Source organism: Botrytis deweyae (assembly GCF_014898535.1).
Source record: "Botrytis deweyae strain B1 chromosome Unknown BDEW_021, whole genome shotgun sequence".
Classification (NCBI taxonomy): Eukaryota; Fungi; Ascomycota; class Leotiomycetes; order Helotiales; family Sclerotiniaceae; genus Botrytis; species Botrytis deweyae.
The window spans coordinates 225,077-237,859 of NW_024066228.1; the positions used below are offsets into that span (position 1 = coordinate 225,077).

The 12,783-nt window shown below is 29.6% G+C and overlaps 2 protein-coding genes across 2 annotated transcripts; both read left to right on the plus strand.

Annotated features, from left to right (window-relative positions):
- Positions 1-940: 940 nt before the first annotated feature.
- EAE98_008223 (uncharacterized protein) lies at positions 941-1,193 on the plus strand (the record flags this gene model as incomplete). The annotated part of the gene is made up of 2 exons (XM_038955846.1): positions 941-972; positions 1,010-1,193. 2 exons carry the CDS (start codon positions 941-943, stop codon positions 1,191-1,193), a joined length of 216 nt encoding a protein of 71 aa, XP_038807712.1.
- A 62-nt stretch (positions 1,194-1,255) lies between these two features.
- Positions 1,256-3,355, plus strand: EAE98_008224 (uncharacterized protein; the record flags this gene model as incomplete). Its single annotated transcript, XM_038955847.1, has 9 exons — positions 1,256-1,390; positions 1,464-1,556; positions 1,625-1,694; positions 1,753-2,151; positions 2,213-2,381; positions 2,436-2,546; positions 2,615-2,879; positions 2,948-3,108; positions 3,178-3,355. The coding sequence occupies 9 exons, from the start codon at positions 1,256-1,258 to the stop codon at positions 3,353-3,355; spliced, it is 1,581 nt and encodes a 526-aa protein (XP_038807713.1).
- Between the last annotated feature and the right edge of the window lie 9,428 nt (positions 3,356-12,783).

The following is a 12,783-nucleotide window of genomic DNA, read 5'->3' on the forward strand; positions in this document are numbered from 1 at the left end:
AATCACTGAGATTGAATTCAAAGTACGATTATCCTCGTTCAGATTTACCGAATAAGAAGCTCAGAATAAGATACCCTTGTATTCGGAACACAATGTTAGGGTTGATCCACTTTATTACTAATCTATAAAAGCGTGAAGTGTTCCGAATGCTTTCGGAACAATGGATCTACTATATAAACCCTGTCAGGTGGTCGCTCCCTGACAGTTATATTTAATTTAAATAATATGAAAATGCTGAAATAATATATTTAGTAAATTATGAGTAAAAGCACTAATATAGTATCTTTACGAAATCTCTATTTTTCATACTTCTCAAATTCTTTTTTAGTTCTTTTAAGGTTATAGATATTATTAGAATAGATCTCAGATCGGAGTAATTTAAGTCATCGATTTTATATCCCAGCTTTTTTTCATTTCTATAACCGTGAGTGTAGGCTTGCGTTTAGCTATAGAAGATGATTAGATCAATCAGTCCTTTTCCAACGATAGGATTGATGGTGAAGATGGATTCCGTTTTTCGTATGATCTCTTTAGAACGAACTATATTCGGACCTGTAATAAGTCTACGCTTAAGTTGAGCTAAGCCTGAAAAGTACCAGCACACTTCTTTACCACGTGACTCATCCACGGCGATCTCTTACGGGCCAGCCACGCAGGAAGACCCTTCATCCTAAGTTTCCATATGCAATGCAACAATATAGCTTTCCGACAACCATTTGTGGTATCTAATCTTTTGCTTGATATTCCCACCTCATGCGGAGACTATGAAACAAGAAAATTCCACGCGCGGCCAACCGCAAGGGTATAACGACGCGATATGAGCTTTATCAAGATACAGGTAAAAGTGAGGACCGTCGCAGAGACATTTGTGTGCTAACCTACGAACAGGAACCGAATAGGTGTCGAGTCGCTAACCTTAAAGAAACATTGGAAGCTTCCGATGAAAGTTGCGGGACCGCAAGTACAATCAAGGTAAGTCCGATCCATGTAAATCGAGAACAGAGTGCAGGGACCATACGCATACAAAAGTAGATGACAGCGACTGGTTGATTACCTTTCTGGGCTTCGGGCGAACCGGAATGTCCTATTCGGGAATATACCGGTGGACTCGAGGTGGATACCGCGGCAATTTAGGCGCCCGAGGCGACTACGAACGGGGTGCCATGCCAGCAGCTGGGTGTAGCACTTGGTAGATATTTATTGTTGGTGTTAGAAACCGACTTATCGCAGGTAACATGAATCAGAGAAAGTGAACATGATCGAGTATAACGTCACAAGCACCACTCTGGAGCCTAAGACCGGTTGGCCTGTCGTCGACAGTCTACTGGGAGGCTATATTAAATTGGAGACGTTGAATTGGCAGGTTGTGGCCAGATTCCTTGTAACTATTGTAAGTTCTCTTTGTGCAGCTCATGATTGCGCATCACAAAGCCTTTGGCTAATTTTGGAACTCTCGAATACAGATCCTGTGTAGATTCATTGTCGTGTGGAGCTACAATCTGTGGTTTCATCCTCTTGCCCGGTTCCCAGGGCCATTCTTGGGTCGTTGCTCTCTCGTAAGTCATCTGAAAGTCAGCAGTCTACTACTACGATCTGGGTTCTCACCAGGGACTTTATTCTGCAGTTTTACCGTTTCATCCATAGCTCTCGGGGTAGGATCCACTCTGCAGTAGCAGACGCCCACAGGAAATATGGTTTGTTGTTTCATCCCAGATTATGGTATACTCTAGTACTTCTGACACGGGTTCTTAGGCGATATTGTACGCGTTGCGCCAAACGAGCTCTCGTTCGCCAGCGTGGAGTCCTGGAAGGCCATCTACGGCCACCCCACAAGGGGCAAGGAGATTGCACCAAAGGGACCTTTTTACGAAGTTTTTGCCGCCGGCTTTAATAGCAAATGCGTCGGCAGCGAGCGCAACCCGGAGAAGCATTCTTTGATGCGCAAGATGTTGAACCCTGCCTTCTCCCAGCGTGGACTGCTCGAGCAGGAGGAGATAATCTCTGGAATAATTGACAAGTTCGTCCACATTTTGGGAGAGAAAGCGGGTCCCGGTACCAAGGGATTCAACATGACAAAGTGGTATGAAATGAACTCGTTTGACATTCTGGGCGAGATGGCCTTTGGGGAGAGTTTTCACAGTCTAGATACAGGCAAGTCCCGAGGCATATCTTCTGCGTGGAGAGACAAAACACTGACCCACACCAACGATAGGTATCCCGCACTTCTGGGCAGATCTTGTCCTCGAGCATCTCTACATAATAACCTTGTTTGACAATTTGCGGCGCATTGGCTGGCTGGCCAAGCTTGCTGGACTGCTTATTCCTGCCTCGCTCGTCACCAGGAACCAAAACTCGAACTATAGCAGGCAGCAGGTCGAGAAGTGAGTCGAAAAAACGGTCTAGAAACTCGAGCTTTACTGATCAAAAATTCTTAGGCGTCTCGAGATCAAAGAATCCCGTAACGATTTCGTTAGTCTGCTGGTCGACAAAGTTCGCGCGGGAGAAGTCTCTAAGGAGGAGATGACGGCTCATGTCTCGACCCTTACGTATGTGATAAGTATTCTCACAATCATCATCTCATAAGACACTGGCTGAAAGATTTGTTGTTTGACAGGATTGCTGGTGGGGAGACCGTCGCGACTACGTTGTCCGGCCTGACGTGCTTCCTCGCTCAGAACCCTGACAAGCTTGAGCGGCTCACCAAAGAGATCCGCGCCGCGTTCAAGACTTTCAAGGAGATCAATGCAGTCAAGTCTCAGCAACTACCGTACCTGCAAGCCGTCATCAACGAGGGTCTCAGACTTTTCCCTCCTGCCTCTGGTGGTGCGCCAAGAGTCTCGCCTGGTTTTACGCTACATGACAAATACATTCCCAAGGGAGTAAGTCTCACTGCTTCTGCCGTTTTGTGTGCTATTCAGATTGCTAATCAGTCCTATCGGCACCTTAGACCGAGGTCAACGTCAGCCCCTGGTCCATTACCCATAACTCCAAGTATTTCTCAGACCCCTGGAAATTCAAGCCAGAGCGCTGGTTGGACCCCAACTCAAAGGACATCAAGGATGCCAGTCGTCCGTTCTTGCTTGGGCCTCGAGATTGCTTGGGACGGAAGTAAGTTACCACAGCCCAGTTTGTTCCCCAAGACTTCAAATAACCAATCACTCACAATTTTGCGTGTAGCTTTGCCTTGATGGAGCTGAACCTCGTGCTGGCGAAGCTGCTCTGGTCATATGACATGGAGCTCGTCAACAAGGAAATCAATTTCTTAGAGCAGAGCACAGTGCACGTTCTGTGGTGGAAACCGAAATTGTTTGTCCGGTGGCATAAGCCACAATCTCCTGGCTTTTCCTCTTCTTAGCTTACCTAGGTAGAGCTCTATGCCAGGAGAGGCCATACGAGCTTGATAGTGCGGGCGGAGCCGATTGGAAAATTAGGTGTTCTTTTTCTCCAAATCGTACTGGCTCTTCCTCCCCCAAGTTCTACTAGAACTGACTGTAGGTAATAGTATCAAAGCGCGCTGGATAGGCGTCAGGGCCGAACTAGAGGTGGTGCACTCAAAGATCTACAAGATCAATTAAAAATGGATTGTTGTAGACCTACAAGGGTAATTGAAGTACATCCTCTATATGGGGTTTAGGTAACAGAATAAATCCATTACTTACCACTCATTTGGTCAGTCAATCTTGCTTGAGGTAGACCGCGTCAAAAAGAAGCCGAAGCTGTTTCTGTGTCGCCTGGCGTTAAATCTGGTGACAGAGAAACTGCTCGCAGCGGAATCAAAACATGCTTGATGGGGGTCCCATTTAAACGTCCACCAATACGAGCGTTACCGTTTCCACCACCTCAACATATGTACACTTTAATCGTACAACCACAACATTGAAGGCCACATAAAGAGCTCTGCCGTTCCCTTTTGCATCAATGCTTGGTGTTGAAGTGAGGAAGCGGCAGATATACATTGATGGAAGTAGTCTTCTTTATCACCCTACTCTCACTAGAAGTGCTATTCAAGCTGAATGTGGCATCCCCATCATCGTATCCAATCTCTTTGCCACCATCAACTGTCCTAGCAAGCTCAATAATCGCTTCACTCATCAAACTTCTTTTCGCAATTTTACTTGTACTCTGTTTATAACGGTTCTGACTTAAGATTTTCATGCCAACGGAAGAAGTATAGGTCTGCGCGTTCGTCTCGAATTCTCCAAGCCGGTGAATTCCATCATTTCTTATCATGCCACTGTCGAGAGATCCGAGGAATGGCTTTAGGTACGGCATGCTGGGATGGAGACAAGAAAGGCGAAGAACTATTTGAGAAGTATTCGCGGGCTCCCAGAGAGTAAGCAAAACGTCCGAGGACTTGTACGATCGCGAAATTAAGACCAACTGAGCCACAAGGACACCGGGAATTCTTTGGAGATGTTAGAAAAAAAGACCAAGTATATGAGGAGAGGCTGCTCACAGTACTCGAGATCCAAAACAGAACCATATGGCGAATCCTTGACGTGTCTTCACACGAAGACGCCATATGATTGCGAGAGGGATGATTGTCAACAAGATGTTGAAAATAATTCCAAGGATAAGGAAAGCGACCCAAAATGGTTACTAGATGGTTTTGTTAGCTCTCAGTCGATCCAAAGACTCGTCTTTTAACTTGCTCTGTTGGAATATTTTGCATCATCAAATACGACCTAAACATGATGACAAGCTTGTAAAGCTGCTACGATGAGGGCAACGACGGTCCATATCGAAAGTAAGATTCCAAAAATGAGACAAATTCGACGTTGATTAATGTTTGGTGTTAAATCATAAAGAAATGCTATGGCAGATAGTTTCATGAAGCCAAGTCCGAGAACCAGACATAGATCAGCTGCATATTGCAACTACAAAATTTATCAGAGAATTTCAGACGGAACAATCGTCGAGAGATATACCTTTTGGGCTGTGAGCAGCTGAGAAGTTGAACTTAAGCTTGTCCGGGCTCCCAGCCCATTCGAAGACTTGAGAGATATGACTATTCCATTTCCTGCATAAAGTGCTCTTACAAAAAGTCACAAAATTGGTCTCTTCGGTGTTTATGATCAGTAGATCATTCCCTAAGGTACTAGCTACAGCCGGGTTCGCTTATAATGCCTTATAAGCCAATCAAAATGTTGTAATCTAAAAGGTTTTGAAATCGTAAATTATGTTTATTTCGATAATGAATTATAATAGGATTTAAAAGTTATATTAAATTTGTTCTTGAAATATAATAATTAAATTTGTAATTAAAATAATTAAACTTTATTAGTAATAGTCGGCTCTTATAAGCGGCCGATTAGTTCCTAATCGGGGAAAGCGAATGTCCCCAGAAAGCGAATGTTCCTACTCAAACTGAAAATATCATATATTTGATACTATTTACAATAAAGGAGCAGGCTAATAGAATACATGTAATATTGACTATGTAGATTAATTGTATTGAGGTAAAATCTAATTATAAAATAGAAATGATATATGTATAATAATATAATGTATATACCACAACTTCCAATACTCCCCTAAAAAGCTTACTCTCTTAGTTTCTATAATTAGTTTTGAAGTTTTAATATATTCTTAAATCTCTCAAATATTATTCTTGTATATAGTTTTATTAATTTATTTATAGTTATATCGCTTATATTAATATAACTAATATTAATTAAATGTTTTTCTATAAAATCCTAAATGAAGTGATAATATGTATCAATATATTTTGATTGTTTATATAAATAAGGGTTCTTAATTAATGCTAACACTTCTTGATTATCTCCTAGCATTTAAACTTCACTGTTATTCTTGATATACTGTAATCGCTTTAAATCTTTTAAGAATTGAGTTATTTATTACTCTTATTTGGTGAATATTGTTATAGAAATATACTTAGCTTCTATATTAGATATAACTATAGATATCTATTTCTTACTTGCCCATAAGATTGATTTATTATAGAATATTATTATTTTATTAGAAATACTTTTTTGATTGGTTTTATCATTTGTTTAATTTGTATTAATATATATTTTAATAATTTATTATAAAAGATTATATTTTTTACAAATATTTAATTGAACTTCCTTAGATTCAAAACATAGTTTCTGATTAATAGTTGATCTTAAATATCTTATAAGGTTTTTAAATACAATACTGTAATGTTTGATAGGATTTGATATAGCTTGTACTAATTTCCTGAGATTAAATACAATATCTGATTTAATATAAACTATAAGATGGATTATACTATCAATTGCTTATTGATATTTATTTATATCAATAAACTTATCATTTAGAAATATTAATTATAATTAATTGTAATCCGAGATTAGTATCTTTCTTGAAGTATATTAATTATAAAAAATCCCAAAATAGGTAAGTATTGTATTCAAATATTCTTTTTGATTTATAATTAATATTCTCTTAGATCCATTACAAATGATATATATTTCTAAGATTTTATTAATTTCCTTTAGATCTTTAGTATTGAATTGAGCTAAAAGATTATTATAAAATTATTTAATATCCCATTTTTGTATAACAATGATAACAATATTATCTATATAAACTAATAGAAATAATTATTGCAGATAATTAGTATATAAATATAAATCTATAAGGTTTTATACAAAACTTATTTTAATTAACTTTTCCTTTAGAAAAAGATTCTAATCCCTACCGGCTTACTTTAATTTGTAAAAGCTTTAAAGTGTATATAGAACACAACCTCAACAAACTTGAATACCTTAAGGGAATACTAAATAGATTTCTTTCTTTAAATATAATTTAATAAATATATTTTTGATATCGAAATAAAAATATTCAAGATTTTCTTTTATAACGATTACAAAAAAAAAATAAAGAATATCGAAACGAATTGTAAGAGTAAAGGTTTTATTATAATCTTTATCTAAAACTTAATTAAATTCTTTAATCATTAATCTAGCTTTGAATTGCTTTATTTTATTATCTTTTATTTTGATAGTAAATATCTATTTTATTGAAATTAAATTATTTTTTTATAATAAAATAAATTCTTTTTAAATATTATTTTTAATTAATAAGTTTATTTCTTTTTAAATTATAGCTTATTAATCTTTTATATATTTTTTGTTTATTATTATATTTTTGTATATATTTGATATCTTAATCCTAAGTATTTTTATTACTAGTAAAATAGTTTCAATCTCTATTAATATATTATCCAAAAGGGTTAAGATTTTAAAAACAATTCTATTATTCGTTTTCCTTTCAAATTAATAAATATTTGGAATTGCAATTATAGTATATTCAATTGATTCTAATACTGATTTATTTAAGGAGGCGAATAGAAATTGAATAATCTTGAAGGTATATCCTTCCATATTATTATTATTATTTCTCTTTCTTTTCCTAAGATTATATCTTGAATTTAATAATATAGAAATAAGTATAAATATAGATACTATAAATAATAGAATTGTAATCGAATTCAGTAATATAGAATCAGAAGTTAAAATAATTTCAGATAAAATAATCTTTGTTTCTTTATTACCCTTTTTTGGTTTTAATAAATCATTTATTATTTATCAAATATTTCCATATTTGTTTTTATTAAAATATAATATTCCAGTCTTTATTTGTTTTGGTATTAATAAATATACCTCTATCGAGTTTATAATTATTTTATTTAATAATATTAATAAATCGATCAAAATAAATAATAATTTAGGGATATTCTTGAATCTACTACAAAACTTGTAATCAGATTCTATATTCTTGATACCTTACAATCTAGTTATATAATTTCTAAGTTTCAAATTTATATCTTCTCCTTTATAACTTTTGTCAATTATAATATAATAAAAGCAATAAGTATAACCTAATTCTAATAAATAAACCTTTATATACTTGATAATATCTTTTAAATATCCTAGGAATATTCCAATCCTTACTATATCATAGAGTTTGTTATGCCTTTATTTTATTAAAATAGTTTTGAGATTGATATAAGTATAATATCGATTTCCCTATATCTTGTATATATCGATATCTAATAATATACCTATAAATACTTTAAGTAAACTCCAATCGATTCTACTTGCATCTAGACTAATACTAATACGATTTTGAATATATATATTATATTCAATAGTTTTATTCCAAAATTCTAATAATAAATAAGCTTCTTTTAATATTATTTTTATATCAGTTTCTATAATATATATATTGCATTCAATTAAACCGTTTTGATAAAATAATACAATTATTATAATCTCTAATTACATATTAATCTTTCATTTTCGAATAACTTAAAAAAGTTTTAATACATTATCGGTTTTAATAGTAATTACAATTATTTCTGTAACAAGTTCAATTTCCTATTTCTAGACTTTCAGTAAAGGTATTGTATTACTTTTTTATTTTAATAAAATAATCCAATTTACTCTTGTAGTATTATTAATAATAAAAAGAAAATATCTATATCCTCGAATAATCTTTAGAAAAGGGCTAGCAATATTAAAATAAATCAATTTTAGTCTTTTAAACTTTTATATACTTAATTAGCTTGGAATCCTATTGATTATCTTTATAAAAGTATATATTTTACAAATATCAAGAATTAAAGAAACCTTAATTGATCTCTAAAATATAATAATTTTGTATAAATTCCTAATCTTATCAAAATCAAAATAATTAAACTATTTATACTAAAGAAAATATCTTTTCTTTTCTGTTATAATTAATTCTTCAATTTTCTCTTTTATTTTATTAATTACTTTTATAAAGAATACAAAAAATACAGAATCCTTATATCCTGGTTTTATATACAAAATAATATATATTCTATCTTTTATTATAATTTTAATAATCTTATTATTCTTATTATTTTTTAGTGTAAAACATATCTCCTTAAGATTGAATATACCCTTAAACCCTATCTTACAAATTCTCTTAGCTAAAAACAGATTAACCTTTAATTCTGATATATATAATACTTTAGCTAACAATGTTCTTATTTTATTCTTATATATTATATCCATTATTCCTCGTTCATCCGAGTATATAACTTCCCCATTAATTGTTATCCTTTATTACAAAGTATGGGTTAGATTTTTGAAGAGAGAACATTAATCAGATATATATAAAATAGTATTAGTATTAGTATATCATTATAATGGGAATATCTTATTAATACTTTTCTTAATAAGATAATAATACTTAGAATCAGATTTATTATTAATAATATTTTTAATAATATTAGAGCTTAATTTAGTAATATAAGATTTATATTTTTTATACTTTTTATTTTTTTATAATGGAAAGGTGAATTATTTTCTTTTTTGTTTATATTTTAAATCGGATTTCAAAAAATATTTGGCATATTAAAGCTAGAAGTATTTTAGGATTGAATAATCAGATTTGTTATAGAATTTGTAAGTGATAACAAGTATATTGAATTCCAAGCTTATATTAGTCTTATACTAATAATGAAATAGAATATATTTCTTTTTTTTTGCAAAATATATTGTATTTTCAGAATTTTGTATTTCGGCTTTTTTAATCTATAAATACTTAATTTTATTATTAATACTTAAAGTAGAATTAATAATATAAATTATATTAATAATGATTTTGTACTTATTAGAGAAAAATAAAATTAAACTTTAAAAAAATAATTTATTTATATATAAAGTTTTAGTTAAAATATCTATAGATAAGAACTTTTTTTGAAGATTCTTGAGCTTATTCTATATATCTATAATAATTATATTAAAGATATTATTGAAAGAAAAGATCTTAATTTTAAGGAGATATTTGTTTATTATTATATTATTGATTTTGGAATATTTAATAATTAGATAATTCTAAAGTTTCTTTATTATATTGTATTTGTTTATTAAAGTTTTATTATTATTAAATAATAAATAATAAATATAAAATAATACACTAGTATCGTTCTTAAAAAAATAATCTTTTTATTAATATTAAATTGAATCTTTATTATAATACTATCACTACCACTAAAGATTTGAAGTTCTTTGAAATCCTTAACTAATTCATTAATATCTATAATCTATATATATTCCTATAATATTTTTTTACATATATAGAATTAGCTTTTTCCTCAAAATTGAATTCTTATCTAACAAATCTAGTATTTGTAATTCTCTTGAATAAGAAAAGGAATATATTTAAAGTAATTCTTAAATCTAATATCTTTATTTATTTTGAGATTTTATAAATAGAAAATTTATATTAATAATCTATATATATTTTAACAATGAAATAAAAGAGTTGAAGAGGAAGAGGAATTGTTTTAATTAAATTTTCTTAGTTTTAGATATACTAATATTGCAAAAAGAAATTCTTTTTAAGGTAAAGTAATTGAAAATAGTGAATTTTGATTTATAAATAATAATTTTTAGAATGATATTGAATACTATATAATTAATAATACTCTTCAACATCAAATTAAAATGAATAATTTTTTTAGTAATAACTCATAGTTTTCTTGCTTGAAAGAAGGATGCAATGTAAATAATTACTTTGCTATTGTGTTTAAGGAAAAGATGCAATATAAAAGATTACTTCACTATTGTTATTCAGTAATTTGTTTACTATATATACCTCATATATTGACATTGTATTATATAGAAGCTTCTTATTATCAACCTCTACTTTAGCAATATAAGCTATTTAAAAAGCTTTCAGCCTTAATCTTACTACAAAGCTACTAGGCTTATAACCTATTCATAATAAAGGAATAGGCTAATAGAATACATGTAATATTGACTATGTAGATTAATTATACTAAGATAAAATCTAATTATAAAGTAGAAGTGATATATGCACAGTAGCGTAGCGCACGTGCCACAACTTCCAACAGATGCTTTTAAAAATAATTTATTAATAAAAGTATTATAAAATTGAATTATTAATATCAAGAAAAGAGAGATTAATAGAATCATATAGTTATTCAATAATATTTATTAATAAAAGCCTAAATCGATATTATTGTTATTGTTATTTTCGATATTTAAATTATCTCCCTCATTTTCCTTTATTCTATTTTGAAAGTTTTTTATAAACGTAAAAGGTATATAGTTATACTGTAAATCTAATTCTATATTATTTTATATATCTATTATAAAGACAACCTTATCATTATCATTATTATTATTATTAGTATTCATTATCCTCAAACCTTCTTTAACTCTTATATTCTTTTTCAATTCTTTTTTCTTCTATAGCTTTATCTATATCTGATTTGTATATTTCTATTCTATCTCTAGATCTATTATTGAAATAATTAGATAATAAGGTAAAAGGGTATTAGGATTCTATTTATAATATTCTTTTAATTCTTTTACTCTTTTTCTTTTTTCCTTTTTAATATTTTTATCTAACTCTAAAATATTATCTTTTTTAGTATATCAAATAATTAAAAAAGTATTACAATCTTTCTTTTTAGCTATAAGATTTTCTTTATTCTTTATTTCTTTTTAAATCCTTTAAGAATCTTTTATTATAAATCCTTTTGAAATATTAATAATAAAGATTTTATATCATTTTTTAAATATTTGATTAATTATAAAGTCTTCTTATTTTCTTTTGCAATATACTACAATCTCTACTTCTAATATAATAATATTAATCTATATATTTTATGTATTACTGATAAATATATCGAATTCTTCTTCTCGTATAAAATCATTTCAATTTGAATTGGCTTTTCTAATCTTATATCTCCAATAGTCTAGATTTTGAGATACTGTTATAGATCGAGTTAGTATAGTATAAGGAGATAATTCTATATCTTTCTCAATAATTGATAAAGTTTCAGAATAATTAAACTTTTTGATATTTTGAATATAATTCTTTGAATTGATAAACTATAAATCCGAACTTTTCTATACTAATTTTATATTTAAGGAAATAAAGGTTTTATATTGAATAATTATTAAGTTCTATAGAAAATATACAATATTATATTTAAGAATAAACTTTATTAAAACCTTTTAAATAAAATACTAATATCAATACTTATATATTCTGAATATACCTATATTGAATAATTGTATACAATATATAAAATGTGGAATAAAATAGAAAGATTGAATATAATTCAAATTTACAAATTCAATAAATTCTGATTATAAATAAGATCTGTAATTATCTATAAATAAAATCTTCCATTTTTTATTTAACCCAGAATTTGAATATTTAATATAATACTTCAAAAACATTATAGCTATTTTGTTATTTGTGAATCCTGATATTGAGAATATAATTTGTATATTAGAAAACAGAGATTTTTGAAATCAATTCTGTATTAAATCTTTTCCTTTTATAATAATTAAAGGAGAAGGAGAAGGATTACCAGCGATATTGATAATTTCGAATACTATAATAAAGCATTAATCCTCAAAACTAATAGAATAGAATTATTTAATCAATTTAATTTTATATATAAATCTTCAAACCATTTACCTCCAATACATTATCTAGAACTAAAATCTTTTGTTTATATATACATTCTACTCTAAATCCTATCTCATCAAAGTTTATAATCTATATTATCTTTATAATACTTAATTCTCTTAAATAATTATAATAGTTTTTAAATTATTCTTTAATATCCTCTTCTCTTTATACCTGAATATATTACTTAGCAATAAGCTTTGTTATAATTATATATAATTTCATCTTCTTCCAAAAGCCTCTAAACCATTACTTTGAAGGTATCTTTGCTTCAGAATCTATTACATATTTGAGATATACAATAGCATTGAA